Source organism: Hyposmocoma kahamanoa, unplaced genomic scaffold (genome assembly GCF_003589595.1).
Source record: "Hyposmocoma kahamanoa isolate Upper Pololo Valley unplaced genomic scaffold, ASM358959v1 263, whole genome shotgun sequence".
In the NCBI taxonomy this organism is placed as follows: Eukaryota; Metazoa; Arthropoda; class Insecta; order Lepidoptera; family Cosmopterigidae; genus Hyposmocoma; species Hyposmocoma kahamanoa.
This window is the reverse complement of record NW_020653766.1, coordinates 934,471-950,481: the sequence shown is the minus strand read 5'-3', so window position 1 is coordinate 950,481 and position 16,011 is coordinate 934,471. Positions and strand designations below refer to the sequence as shown.

Genomic DNA, 16,011 nt, shown 5'->3' with positions numbered 1-16,011 from the left:
AGGTTGTCATATCCTAAGTTTACAACCTACATATATAAATATTTTAATTGAAAAATCACATTACAAAATTGAAGACTACGTGTTAGATAAAGATGTGTGGAAAGACGAGTTTATTTGAAAAGAGCATTCCCTAGAGTTTCTGCCTCGTTCTCCTCAGAGATGTCAGCTACTTTGTGGACGATCAGTTGCTTAAAAGTGACGTTTTCAAGAGCAAATTTATTTTACCTATGGAATAAATGATTATTTGACTTTGTCTTTGTCTTTGACTGCCAAAAATATTACTTTACGAAATTCGCCACTTCATAATTGATGGTGCGATATTATGGTTCAACTTTCTCACTTTGCGTAACTTTTGGCAGTGTATACATTTAAACTTTTGAAGCTAAGGATGTTTTGAAATAAAAGTTATTCATTTGAAAATGGTTAAGGATCACTACTATAATTTATTTTTAAGCCCCGATGCAAAAAGAGGGGAATTATAAGTTTGAAACCTTTGTCTATGTAACTGTGAGTCTGTATAACAAACACGTTTTCAATCTAGGTATCACGGACAGCCTTTTATGTAGAGCGTGTATGGAGGAGGAGGAAACAACCGCGCACATCCTGCTAGAATGCTCCGGCCCACGGCCGGGGTCGTTTCCCAAAGTCTTCAGAAAACCCAAGATGGCGCTGAGATTCTTGCAAGAGCTTAGATTGTCACGCGGGTCATGCATAATAATAATAGCGCAGACACCATAGCTAGAAACCCTGTGTCGCGTGTGCCTTGTACACACAAAACATCATAAATCACACCCCTAACTCACTAGAGAAATAAATGTAGGCTATACAAATATTTCTCCCGGCCCGTTAATCGAGTCTGGGACAGACCAGCATGGTAACCATTCGGCCACGAAGGCAGTTGATTATGATAGAAAGCACACTTGGTCCACATTAATTTATTGAAGACATATAACAGTAGGGAAAAGGTGATAGAAAAAAAGAAAGGCAGGACAGGCTGTAACAAAAAACAATGGTATATAATCTCAGTACAGAGTACTAAAAAAACCGACCTCAAAAGTACATGTAATTACCAAGTTTTATTGAAATCGGTTCCCGGAATGTGCGCAAACCCGGATTCATTCCCTAGTTCGCCACTATTCTAAGATAATAAAAATCGGTTCTCACTACTTAAAGTATATTGAGAGAGAACAACGCCTGGAATTGGAGAATAGCAAAACTCAACCATTAAAATAATTGCTCCTTTCAATAAAATTTTGGCGCTATTTATAAAAATGAATCTTCATGCGTGAACAGCCACCCTTAGCGGTGGATGATTTTCTTCAAAATTAAATGGTAACACTGTAGAGGTCCCTCCTTCCAACTGTAACTCTGTGTGTTAAGTTATTTTTGAATAAATCGTTTTTTAAATTTAAAAGTATTAAAAATTGAACACAAATATTTCTTCAACAAAAATATCATATTTTTGAATAATAATTGATTACAAAACATTGAAACCACCATAGACAAAGTTGGTTAAATCTGAATGATGAGGGATGCAGAGAGAGGGGAGCGCGGTAACCGGCGCCGGCGCCCACCGGCTGCGCAGATGAGCAGACGGCGTTATAACGTCCTCAGAGCCAGACTACGCTCGGTTAAGCCGCGCTCCCGATATAAAAATGCGTTACGTGATTTGAAATGTTCAAAATTATATTGTGAATCGAAGATTATTGCTTCCCACTGCGGTAAACGTACTTAAATAGTTGAGAAAGTGAAAGTTTCCGCTTTCGAGAATCACCTTCGGATTAAGTTACCTTCGAGTTGGAAGTTACCTTCGGATTGAAAAATAACCTGCGGCTTGGAAAGCTACCTTTGCTGAGCTTCCTCCGGGCTCATACACTTGACTACGTCCGGGCAAGGACGAAGCATTTACGCTGAACGGCTACCAATTGCTGCTCGTCCTGTGGTCCTTCTTCTGCGCCGGCAAATATACAGGGGAGTACCATACTCGGAAGCGGAAAACCTAGTCTTAAGATACGTTACCACGACCGTATTAAATTTATGTAACTTTTTTAAATTTCAATTGTAATTTGTTTTTTTTTTATTATCTTCCTTCATAGGGAAAATAAAACTAGGGAATCGAACCCGGTACACAACAAAAAAGAATCATGAAAATCGGTTCACAAATACCGGAGTTATTGCGTAACATACATACAAAAAAGATACAGACGAATCGAGAACCTCCTCCCTTTTTGAAGTCGATTAAAAACAGGAACAATAATAATAAAAACACTACCTACAAATTAGACATAAACGTAAGTGAATTTACCCCAAAGGGTTTGCATGATAGAAGGACATGTCTCCGAGAATTTTGATGATGGGAGTGACGACGGAACCAAGCAAAGTCAGAATGATGAAGAAGAAGAATTAGAGAACGATTCTAAATTTTAAAAGAAAGTGGCCAGAAACCAGAGAAAAAGAGAAAGGGTGATTAAAAGGTGGGATGACGATGAAAGAGGTCTCATAATCACATGGTGACACGAGTAGGACCCTGCACCCATCACACGCCAAATAGGCGACTGGACAACAGCCTGTGTGTCTGTTTGAGGCGTCGTAGTCGCCAAACGGATTTATTTATTTGCAGACTAATATTATAATTAATAATATTTGTGAACAATTACTGCTTGAAACCATCTACAGCACCCAAAACATCGTGATCTAACCTGCACGTCGAAGAAGGTTCGCAAACCATGACAAACATAGGACATCTCCAACCCGCACTGGACAAGCGTGTCACAATGTGGCCTAAATTTTCTCATAGAGGAAGCCCAGCAATGGAACGTGGAATGAGTTGACAAAGAAGACAAAACAAATTTGTTTTTAGGGAGTGGTTTGACAAAATTTTGTCCGCATTGTCATTTGTCGTTCCACCGTTTTCGCGCCTTCATTGTATTGAACTTTAAGAACAGAGAATGCGTAGAGTCGTCCGAAACAAGACGTATCGATTAGCGATACGCGATTGTGAATGATTTCGTTAGTCGACTCGTTAGTAATTCTCATCCTGTCATTTGAACAACACTATTATATATATAACCTATTAATTTTCGTATTCGAGTAATCTAGGGGCCTACCACAAGCTCTTAAAACAATATTACTTTAACCTTACATTGACTTTTCATGCCATAACGCGCTTTAAGTAAGCTTATTGTAATGTTAAAACTATGATGTTTTATTGGTGATGCTTTGTGACCATTCACTCAGTTCGTCTATGACGCGACTTTAACATTAAAGTAATATTGCTCTTATGTCAAATTTAGCAATCTTAAAATAATTACACGGATGGCAACAGTATTATTTTCAGTTTTATTGTCTTAATATTGACTTGTAATGATTAAAAGTTAAGTTGAACTTATTTATTTACATATATCTCTACAATATTTTGTTTATTTCTTATTTATTAGCACATAGTAAATAATTTTTCGTTAAATAAAAAAACGCGATGTTTATTTTGTAAAATTATAACAGCGCCATCTATATGGTCCTTGGCGAAAATAACAGTTGACACTAGATTTTAATTCCGAATTCACAACGTGACTATCAAGACTCAGTTTGTTTTATTTATTTTTCTTCATGAAAATGCGGAATAATTATTGAAAACAACGTAATTTTAATAGATTTTATTATTAAATACTTACTTTTCTTTTTTAAAGAGTCAAAATTCTCTGAATGTAAATAACATTAAGTACTTAAACATTATACTACAATAACACGATTCGGAACATCAAAAAAGAAAGAGATGGCATTTATAGTTCACATAGCGTTATCTCTTTCCTATTTTTAGTAAGGAATAGACAATATTAGGAAATGACTCGTTTTTTCAATCACTTTTGCAATAATACATTACTTGGTTGACAGGTTCGTCGTGGTACGAATATGAGTAATATTATAATAAGCTTACTTTAAGCTTACATTAAAATAAGATTGTTTTTGGAAAGGTTATGGTAGGCCCCCTGAATGATCATTCATTACGAATTAGTATTACTATTCATAGATTCCATAGAGCATTTCTGCCCAGCTTAGCTTAGCTTATATTTTCAGATCTGGGAGCGGTTGCACACACCGACTTTTAGCAGCGAAACGCGATACAGTAGTGATGCAATTGGTAATCATCTACTTTTACACACACGCGCGCGATTTTAAGCATCGATACAAACGCGCGATTGCATTGCTACACTTGGGATTTAAAGGCGACAGCATCGATGCAATCGCGCGTTTGTATGTTGCTATCGCACGTTTCACGAGCGCGTTTGCTTCACTGCTATCCGCTCACGCGATGCGCTCCTCCTACCGCAAAATGGCGGCTATTTGGTTTCGCAAATTAGAAAAGCATTCAGTTTAAATACAAGTTTTTATAAATAAAAAAGTCCTCGTGTGTATAAATACATCGTTTCGCGATCTTTGCAAGTAACATGGTCACGGCTGACTGAGATAGTAAAAAAAATCATCAACAAGTTGTGTCTAATAGTAACGCAAACCATTCTTTTATTCACTATAATCACAAAAATTATTAATTTTAACATCATATTTTTAATTTATCAAAATACATTCCAGTTTACGCTACATACGTTTCATAAAATATTTTATTTTAACGATATGAATTTTAACTATATTAAATTTAATAATTAAAAGGATATTATAAAGCTAGCCTCTTAGAATAATAACGCATAGAAACCTAGTCCGCACACGCGAAGTGAGGCAAATTGAAGCGCGCCCAACGGGCCTACACGAGCGGGCGGGCCTTCAGTGCTCAAGGTCAACTTGCACCGTGAACAGATCAAGAATTTTAGCTAAAAATGACGAAATGTGCGGTAAATGAGTGTAAAAATACGTCAAGCAAACATAAAATAGATACTAACATCACATTCCACAAGGAAGTAACGCGTTTCAACTTGTATTTTTATATAAATATTCACTAAAACCGAAAATTAACCTACTACTAAAACTAACCTACATGAATTTGATTTTTGCCTGACTTATGACAGTTCGTTTGATATGAAACTATCATTCTATGCGTTATTATTCTAAGGCTAGCCTTATATCCGATTGGGACTTTTCATCATACGAAATACTGGATCCCAACCTGGTGGTAAGGAGAAACCATCTTCCGTATTGAAATCAGGATGTTTTTTAATTTCAATAGTCTCTAGCAGCATCCTAGGTAGTAAACGGACTTCTGTTGTAAGGACTTTGGGATATGTCGAACTTAATTGAATGTGTAAGTTTATCCATAATGACGGATCCAGATATACGCGATTTGGATATGAAAAAATTGTATATGTGTAACACATAAACTTTAGCGAAAACACAAGAACTCCTATTTATTTATACAAAAATTTTATTGTTCTTTAAGTAGCGATATTCGAATCATATCGTAAAACAGTTAAATCATATAAATTAGACATTATCGAAGTGGCCAATCAAAATGGCTGCAACAGCACAAACAAACACAACAGCCGGATATGTGATAGTTGGCACGAACATGTACAAGAACACAAATTATTGAGGAGACACAGAGGTGTTTCATAGAACAACAAATATAGATAACACCAAAGCTTCCGTTCTGAAATATCTTTCCCCTGTTAAAAATCAATCGTATAGGTCATGCCTTAAATCCTCTTGGACATAATGTTAAGCTTCTCCGAAATAAGGATGTAAAAGGTTGATGAATGGATGGGTGTGTATGAACACACCATTTTGGTTCTGTTCTATTTGTTTGAATTTAATAAATGACTGTGGTGGCAGATGGAGTAAAGCAATATCCGAATAGTAGCCTGGATGTGGTCACCGATACTAGTTGACCAACTAAAACATTCCGGTTTTTAAGGGTAAGGGCGCTAAAACTACAGGCGTAGGGTACTTACTTGTCAAGTATAAGTCTCAGATCTTTGCCATTTAAAGTTCTGAGTGGCAATGCAAGTGTGTCACTTACCACCAGGAGCACAAGTTATTCGTCCCGTCACTACGTATTTTTTTATAATATCAAATGACGGCACGAGCAAGTCGAGCGCCTGGTGGTAAGCTACACGCCTGTCCATAACAGTTGCCGTGCCACTTAGAGCTCCAAATCGTCATAAATTGACAAGTCCCACGTGTCTGTCCTTCAAAACAGGAACGCAGCAAATATGACATTATTACTCGGCGGTATAAATTAGGTAGGATGGCATCATCATAATTATGTCTTTATTTAAAAAAAAACGACCTCAAAAGTTAGCTCCGTTTTTTGTCACATATATGAAGGTCCTCGTTAAAACGAATAATATGAGCCCAAATACAAGGTATCTGCTGTATACCTACTGTCGAAGGGTTCCATTCATCTGTCTGTCATTTCCATCGTCAAATCAGCTCCAGGTCCCCATTATAATAAATAAAAAAAGCAAATGGATGTAGCTTCATCTATCCATCGTATGTACTCGTATACGAGGTTTTAACCGACATTTTTCATTTTGTATTTTTTATGTGTACTGTTCATCCCCAAACTTCAAATCGGATTGTTCGAAATTGCTGTTGTTATATTGAATGACATAGTTACCAATATGTTTATAGGTTTAAGTCGTAAATTTGTAAATTATTTAGTATTAATGGCTGTTTTGTTTTTGTGGAGCTGGTAGAGATGCGTCACACAACCTTTATTTTAAAGGTAGCGAGTTTCTTCAAAAGGGAGGGGTCTGAAAAGCTTAAGCTGAGACTCTTCCCTTTTTATCTACTACACACGGTGTTATTTAAGGATAATAAAGTTCTTTATTAATATTATTATTATTTACTGTCATTGGAATTACACTTGTTTCAAGTTTTATACAGAAATCGATTAACGGAAAGTAGGTGAATTGGATTCATCCTCTAATTTGTCACTATTAAAGGTGGAACATATTCTTCAAAATTAAATGGGCCACTACCAAAAACCCCCTTTTCAACAAAAAAAATCATCGAAATCATGTCAGAAAAATTGCGTAACACACAAAAAACAGCCGAATTGAAAAATGGAATGTTCTTTAAACATTGCAGAAAGAGAGCTTAGCGTCGAACTTATAGACCGAGTTAAAAAATATAAAATCCGAAGAAAAGCTTAAGTACGTAGGAGCTCGAATAATAACGTTAAAGTGAAGCAGGACATTATTGCGAAGTATAATAATGATAGATATAGTAAAGCAACAAGCAACAACCGAATGTTGGCCAAGAAATGATTATAGAAACGTGTAACCTCCAACAGAGATGGGTTGGTATACGGCATCGTCCAAGTCGCGGGCCGTAGATGGGTGAGATTAGCGCACAAACGAGGTAGATGGGACAGATTACAGAAAGCCAATCGGGGCTATACCTGTATATATATAAATATCTGATTACTAAGTTGGGAATGTGACATCAGCTAACGGAATGAAACGCCCAAGCGTATTATGAAACTTAAAATCATTTTCAAAGCCAAAAAAGGCTTACTGAAGCCTTTTCCGATAGTGATCGCGTAATAACAAAAAGCCGTGGTAGCCTACTTTTTTGTTTGACCTACCGCCACTCAAGCTGCCTCGCTGCGTGCTAGGTGGGACGGCGACCAAGGCGGTCACTGAGTTTTACCCAGTAGGAGCGAGAGATCGTCACGATGAGCGGAAGACTGTACAAGAGACTCGCACAGGACCCACCCAGCATTGAATGTTAACGGGCTAAGATGAAGTGACCGGACGTACAAGTCGTGTGCTTGGAGGCAAGCGACACGCCTGTCCCTATCAGTTGCAGTGCCACTCAGAGCTTTAAACCACAAAGATCTGAAGGGCACTGCCACTGTGCCCGACACCCTGAGACATAAGTGCCTGTAATTTCACAAGCTCAAAGTTTCACTTAACTTATGTGCGAAATTTAATTTAAATTTACTTATATAAGCTTAGCTTATACATTTAAACTTTTCGGTAAAGGAAAATATTAGAAAATCGCACGTCGAAGGTTTACGACTGTCGGAAAATGTGTAAAGTCCCCAACCCGCATTGGACCATAGTCGCGGACCCTCGCATGATAGGAGACCCGTGCTAGCAGTAGGCTGATGATGATGCCGATGATTTAAACAATTACGATTGATAACGTCTCTCGTAATTATTTGTAATGGATTTTACTTCCATGAAGCCTGATATTAACAAAAATATGGTCATTTTCGTGGACTTATATACAAGAGCGGCGTTTGTTTTTATGAGTAAGGCTGGTTTCACAGCTGTGCATACGGTCCGCCTGTAGGCCATCCGCATGCATAGAATCCGCAGTGAGTCTTTATTTTTCTGTGGATATTCACGGAAGATAGTCGCCAACAATGAACGCACGGGTGGCTTGCGCAGAGTTCTCGATAGCGTGTTCCGTACGGAACAATCCGCGTCATTATAAAACAATATTGTAACGCCACACGTGTTACTCCGGCCTTGAGGTGCTGGTGAAATTACAGGCACATGGGACTTGTTAACTTATGTCTCAGGGTGACGGGCGCAGTGGCAGTGCCCCTCAGATCTTTATGATTTAAAGCTTTGGACAGGCGTGTCGCCTAACAACAGGCGCATAATTTGATCGTCTCGTCACTTGGTATTATGAAAACTGGTGGCAAGGAGTAAATATCCCAGTCAGCCGTGATCAAGGGTCCTGTAAGGACCAGAAACGTGGGTTTGTTTGAAAAAATATATATACGTGATTGTGATCTGGAAAAATAGTTTCGTTTCTTATTACGTACCTACATACAATAGTTATTATTAATTTTAAGTCACATACATAATATAACAATAGGTATTAGAGTTTTACATACATACCTAGTACTTATTAACTGTTCCAAATAGGAGGTGTCGTAACAGATCCGACGCGATACGCCGAAATGAAAACCATTTGTTATGTCGCGTGCTAGAAATTACCAAAATATCGGTCTGCGGTCCATGTACCACTCCCTCGACAGAAATGGAGTTGGTGGAAAGGGTAATTTTGTAAATAATTCGCATTAATCTCAAAGTATAATTAGGTCAGGCCCAAATTCGGTAAATACGTGAACTTCGAATCGGGTTTCCAGAGCTTTCTCCGGAGCTTTCTCTTTCTTTATATATACAAATGATTAGTGTAAAATAGCTGTAATGTAAAAATCTTTGCGATTTAAAACTCTGAGTGGTATTGCAAGTGTTATATTGCGTGTCGCTTTTCACCATAGACTGGTTAGTATTAATAACACGGAAGAAATTTATGTGGTCTGTGATTAATAATAATAGTTAGCCCTTACACAGTCCCGCTGCTGAATACAGGCCTCCTCTCATGATGATAGGGCATGGACTATAGTTTCCACGTTGGCCCATCAATGCGGATTCTGATCTTCACATCATGAAACTGCTTTGCAGATGTGTGCAAGTTTCCTCACGTTGCTTTCCGTCACTCATGGCAAATTTCAAAATTAATTTGGCACATAAATTCCAACAAACCATTATGCTACGGCTGTTTTATTTAGTTTTATTCATAACACTATGTACTTGATCCTTTGCATAGGGGATCCGATGGGAATAGAAAATAATATAAAATCAAACGGATTCACTATATGTTCGGTTTTAGTGGATCAGATGGGAACAACCGACTAGTATGCTACTAATATGCTATGAAATAGCATTTTTTGAAGAACGGAGATATAGCATGCATTTGTGCAGCTCTGAACATCTGAATTTACTCGTACATCGACAGGGAGAAACTTCCTTGCGTCGCCCGAACATCAGAGACCACGATCTATCACGAACTAATGTGCTGCGTTTCTTCCTGTAGATATAGCATACGTTCTCAATCAGATATCTAACGCTCGGGTTCATTTCCTGACGCTGAATCGGCGTATATGTACTAACACCCTTAGTGTATAAGGCCATGGTACAACTTTCGAGTTGTGAGATTTAAATATTGTACTAACAAATATAGTCGATAACTTTCTCATGCTTAATTAAAAGTGTTACAAAAAAATCTGATAAATATAATTAGGTAAATGAAGCTCTTTTTTAAGCTGTATTATAAAGAAATTGATGCCTAAAATACAGGTACACATTTACTTAGTTTAAGCATCGCAATTACCCACACATTAGGTCCTAATATTAAAATGTATAGCTTTAGTATGAAGATTGTATAATTTAGATTCCCTTCTTAATGCTTATTTTAATACCTTATTAGCTTTATTTACATTTGTTTTACTTGTATTGTATCAGATTAAGTTATATTGAAATTAATTTATCTTTATGCAATTCGTATGTATGTATATACCACAGCTGGACATTGGTCTACTATAAGAATTACACCTTATTCTGCCAGTGAGTTAGAGCGTTCACGTGTTTTCCAAGCTTTTCCCTGGCCATTAGCGAGAGATCTTTAAATACGCTTTAAGTCTTAAAATAGACTTCGGACTCAGGTTGGTCGGACAATTATAAGGACAATTAATCAGGTGGATGTTTTCGGATGGTTATGGAGCCTGGACTGTTGGTACGGTGCGATTCAAACGATGGCTCACCTCGCATCGTGCTCTGCTTAACACCTACACGCTCGAGGATTTAATGGCGGCTTCTAGTGACACGGTTGACGTCGTCGCCGAGTTCATAATAGTAAGTAACAAATACATCACTGTCATACAAAATCGGAAACACCTACGCTACGAGAGCTTACAAAATCTGACTAATGACACCAGGAGCTCACAAGAAAACGGAACATAAGCATGCGCGTAAAGAGGTGAACATAACTTTGCCCGCCGTGAGCAGTCGTGCGGAACCGAATGCTGAGGATGTGCAAGGATTGTAATGTGAATGAAAGACTTATATGGTAGGCACTTATCGCGTAACCTCGAACGAGAGACGGAGCCCTGATTCTGGGTAACAATAAGATAGTGTCCATCAACACGATAAGAATAAAACGTAGAAATTAATGTGCAGGTAAAGTATATGACGCAGGAATTTGAAACGTTGACCTTTCAAATGAAAATCAAACATTGAACCAATGAGCTGCCTATTCTATGATTTAGTAAAATATATTAGTTAACACAAATACTCAAATTACCTTATACCGTTACTTATAATAACTAATACCTCATACACTCGCGTAACTTACTCACAAGATAAATAGGAGCAGTAGACCTCCTGGTAAAATGGTTTACCCAGGAAAGTGCTGCGACCATACTATTTCTGTCGGCTAGCAGAGCATTACAGCGTTTCGGTTCTGAAGAATAAGAGTGCTGGTGAAATTACAGGCCCATGAGACTTTTCAACCTATGCCTCAGGGTTACAGGCGCAGTGGCAGTAGCTCTCAGATCTTTGCGATTTAAAGCTCTAAGTGGCACTGTAACTGTACAACTCATAACTTGGTATGAAGCTCAATAAATAGAAAATTAGTACAGAGTACTGAAAAAACTGACCTCAATAGTCATTAATCCCCTTGTTTACCACCCTTGGAGGTCGAATATTTTCATCAAAATCCGATTCACAAATGCCGGAGATATCGAGTGACATACATAAAAACATATCTACAGTCGAATTGAGACTCCTCCTTGTTTTGAAGTCGGTTAAAAATTGCTATACAGTTGTCTCATGTTGTCGATAGTAACGTCAACGTTGTACAGCCATGGTAAAAGTACAAAATTTTAAAAATGTCAACTGTGAAGTACCGGAAAGTGCTTGAGCAGAAGTGTTCTTTCAAAGACCCTCTCGCGATTCTGTCGAGCACCTCTCAAGAAGGCTTTGGTAGCACCTTTTTGGAGCTCTTCGGGCGCCGCCATTTTCATATTTACGCTTAAATACGAGGTTTTACTTTTCACTTTGTTTCACATTATTAGAATAATGTAAGTGGTAAACTGCTTTATTATAAATTACGTGTATGTTATTGATTTTATTAATATGCACTCAGCCTGGCAATAAATGTCAATGAACGGCCGTGGTTTTATGATACCATGTCACGGGACGAACAAGAACGGATTTCAAGTTTTCGAACTCTATAAGTTTGACGTCGCTCTCTTTCTGTAATGTTAAGAACATTCCATTTTTTTATAATAACAAGTGATGGGAGGAACAAGTCCAACGCCTGGTGGTAAGCGACACGCCTGTCCATGGCAGTTGCAGTGCCACTCAGAGCTTTAAATATTGATTAGTCCCATGTAACTGTCATTTTACCCTTCAAAACCGGAACGCAGTAATGCTTAGATTGCTACTTGGCGGCAGAAATAGTTAAGGTGGTAGTACTTCCCTGGAGGAACTCTTTAACAAATAGCTCTATTCTTACTAATTTCCCGTTAACCAGAGACTTCTCAATCAAGTTTGGTTTTACATATGTAAAACGTCATGTATATAACTAAAATTCATTTATGAAGTAGAAACACAGTACTTAACACTTCCAAAAAGGTATAATTAAAATTTAACAAACCCCGGATACAGCAACGTACTCCAAAAATTCTGTAAAGCCACCACCTTTAAGCCAACAACTCGTGAAAACGTTTTTAAAATGTAAACATTTTACCTATGGAATAAATGATCTATTTGAGTTTGCTCGGCAGTACAATTGTTTTGCGACTGAGATCCGTAAACTAACTAGGAAAAAAGCTGTAAACGGCTGAACAGATGTTTATGAAACATTACAATTAAAAAAACCTTCAACTAATGAAAAAGAAACCGCCTTGAGATATCAGTCCATCCGTATAAGATACACACACGCAAATACACTAACAAAGGTTTTAATCTTATACTTAGCTCCCCTCTTTTTGCGTCATGCCACAAAATTGCACTTTCTTTGTACCGATTTGTAAGGGAAATGGAACATTGTTGCCTGTCACGATCGACAAAAAATATTTGTAGTATAAATCATTGTCTACTAACACTATATCTTTTTATTTTATTCACGAGAAATTTCCGCAAAAAAAGACCTAATTCAGTTGGCGATTGTGAGTTGTGATAGAGAAATGTAGATTAATTATGTATATATATCTTGAGAAAGGAATATCTCGGCTAGTATTAATAACCCGAAGACGACAGGCTGGACTAATGACATTCGTCGATCGCATTTCGTCTTCCGCCATTACATGGTCGATCTAAAATTGTTACGATTACTCAATACACCAAATTAGATTTATTTTAAGTAAGTTATATTATTTTGCACAAATAACATCTAAAACTTCCTTTCCAACAATATAAACAACTTCTAGTTGGCCTTCATTATCTATTCCTTCTAAATTTACGTGATTTTAAAACCATTCTATTGACTAAATTTGAATTTGCTACTAAATTCTATTACCTATCGCGTACCTTTTATATTTTGCCATGGATTTTTAACTCACTATTGCCCGATCGGTCTCTCATTAGGGAATTTTGGTTGAATATTTAGTTATAATATATACCTATTTATGAGCTTTTAAAAAACTCCAGACATTTTAACACTGCATTCCTATTGTACAGCACAACGTCTTTAATAGCGACTGTAAAATACAAAATCGCATCAGATTTTCGATGTTACAAATCTGGAAGTCATGTAAAAATTATATGAAACAAAATGGAAACAAAGGAAGATTTTATAGAAACGTTGTCGTAGGAGATGCTTACTGGTTTAATAAAAAGTAAATCAGTAGAATTTACAATACTACAAATCGGAAGTCGTTCGAACAATCAATTGTATATTACTAGATTCTATACTTCAAAGCTACTCAACAATTTCTTATCGTATATTTAGAAAATATTCGTAGGTTTGCTACAATTATGCTTTAATTTGAAATAAACGCCTAATGCTCTTCTTGGTCCAAATTAACATTTGAAAAGTATTTTGATATGTTAATTTTGGCAGGCGTTGTGAATTGCAATCGCTCAAGTTGCAATGGCGAAAACATTCTTATGTTGCTATTGAACATACAATGTTAATTTATTTCATTAATTGAAATGAATTAACACTTAAAATGAAACAAAATTTAAAAGTATAAAAAGCAGACAGCCATGTTTTTTATACTTTTAAATTTTGTTTCATTTTAAGTGTTAATTCATTTCAATTAATGAAATAAATTAACATTGTATATTCAATAGCAACATAGATCGTAGTTTGTAATTTATCATTATAGTGAGAGAATCTGTTATCATTCTGATAAGAAATCTTTAAAATGAGATAAAAAGATAAAAATAAAGATAGTGTGTAATAATAAAACAAAATGCCTGTCTGTTACGAAAGAGTTTCAAGTGTGAATAAAAGTAATTTTTTTTTTGCAATCATTTTGTATCAATGTAAACACTTGTGACATATTTTTTACGTATCCGATACCATTACTTACTTTGTTTTTTTTAATACATTTTATTTTTCCAAAAATGATGGTGAACTTATTTTCGTCGAGCTATTTCACGACTTTAGTTTTATGAATTAAAATCACAAATATCGGACCGAAGGTATCGAACAAAGAACACAAAGAGATTCATAAAATTGTAATTCTCCTTGAGAAGTGCAAAAAACAAATACCACTTACCTGTTTGACAATGAGTCTTGCAACGCGCGGGCTGGCGAAAGTAACGAATCCGTAACACTTGGATACCCCAGCTCTGTCATAAATCACTCTGGCAGCTGTCACCGTCGCAAAACCAGAGAAGAACTTCCACAGGTCTTCATCCGTGGTGGTCAAAGTAAATCCTCCCACGAAAATTCTATTATGTATCACTGTACCAAACTTCGGAGCATCAGAAGGTGGTAGGCTATCATCTGTGTCTTCCTCGGGGGAGTTCAATAGGGCCTTCAATTTCTCATGAGGGTCGACGTTCTTCTTGCTGTTGGCAGCAGTTTCTTCCACCATATGCGCGCAGCTCGCCGACTCACTTTTAATATACCTTTTAACTTCCATTGTTCATTTAAAACATGATCCCTTGTTTACTAATCTAAATCTCCTAGCGTACTATCCACTACCGAAAAAACAAGTGACTGCCGTATCGATTTTGTCGAGCCTCGCTCGCTCACTGACATGCGCAAAGTCTAAACTCAACATGCGAGAAGATAGGTAAAATTATTTGTTAGAAATACACTACACCTTTGAGATAAGATGTTGTGTGGTTTAGATTTTGTAGATACGCACTAAAAATAGTATTTGAGCTATTGTCGCCCGCTATTTTTAATGATCGAGGGAATTGGGTCATTCGAATGATGAGCTGTGGTTCTTGTCGAGGTGATTGCTTATTGTCATGGGTAGGTGGCGTTAGCAATTCATTTTAATCATAACAATTTATATAATTTTTACATAATTGTATAAAAAGCTAGTCTTTTATAGTTTTTGGTTATCAGTCAAGAAGCTTTCTTGTCCAAGCAAAAAAGCAACCAAAAATAGGTTCACAGAAGTGTTATTATTAGGACATATAAAACACTTGTAGTACATACATGATGCAATAAAGCAACATTTTATTCTGATAGTCTGCATTATATAGGCTTATTACGTTTAATAAAAATTATGTTTCTTGAACGAATTATTTATAGAGATAATCTTATACTACGAAAAATATTACTAGGAAAAACAAAACGCTCTCATCACATTGACAGCTGCTGACATGTTTAATTTGAAGTTTTACATAAAATTGCCATTAAATAACGTTTCCCGATTTTCAAGCGCAGGCTTGTTTTTGTCACATGTATGGCTATGGAAACATTTCATTAAAATTATATTCTGAATGATTGATAATCATGACATATAATTTATAAAATTAATTTGCTAAAGTCCACTTAAGTTTTGGAATCACAGTGACGACCCCGCCGCTAAGATATTTTTTTTCAACTCCATTACTTATTTTTACAGCAAATGTAATAGTACTTTATCATTTTGAAATTTCAAACATGATAGCGTTTTTTGTTAAAGTAATATTTGGTTCTATCAACTTTTTTATCGACTTTAATGGCCTAAATTTTTTAAATTGTCCATTATTTAGAATAGGTACTTAATTTTTTTGTTATTGCCAAAATTTATTTAATGAAACTTTTCCGATCTAAATCGCACAAGTCCTATGATCACGTTTCCAT

At 36.5% G+C, this 16,011-nt stretch overlaps 1 protein-coding gene across 1 annotated transcript in view; it reads right to left on the bottom strand.

The window, feature by feature from the left end:
• The window catches only part of LOC113228981 (protein boule), a 64,081-nt gene extending 49,230 nt beyond the window's left edge, over positions 1-14,851 (bottom strand). The window contains exon 1 of the mRNA XM_026462447.1: positions 14,483-14,851. Coding sequence (XP_026318232.1) covers positions 14,483-14,851 — 369 coding nt within the window. The remainder of the gene's footprint in view (positions 1-14,482) is intronic.
• Between the last annotated feature and the right edge of the window lie 1,160 nt (positions 14,852-16,011).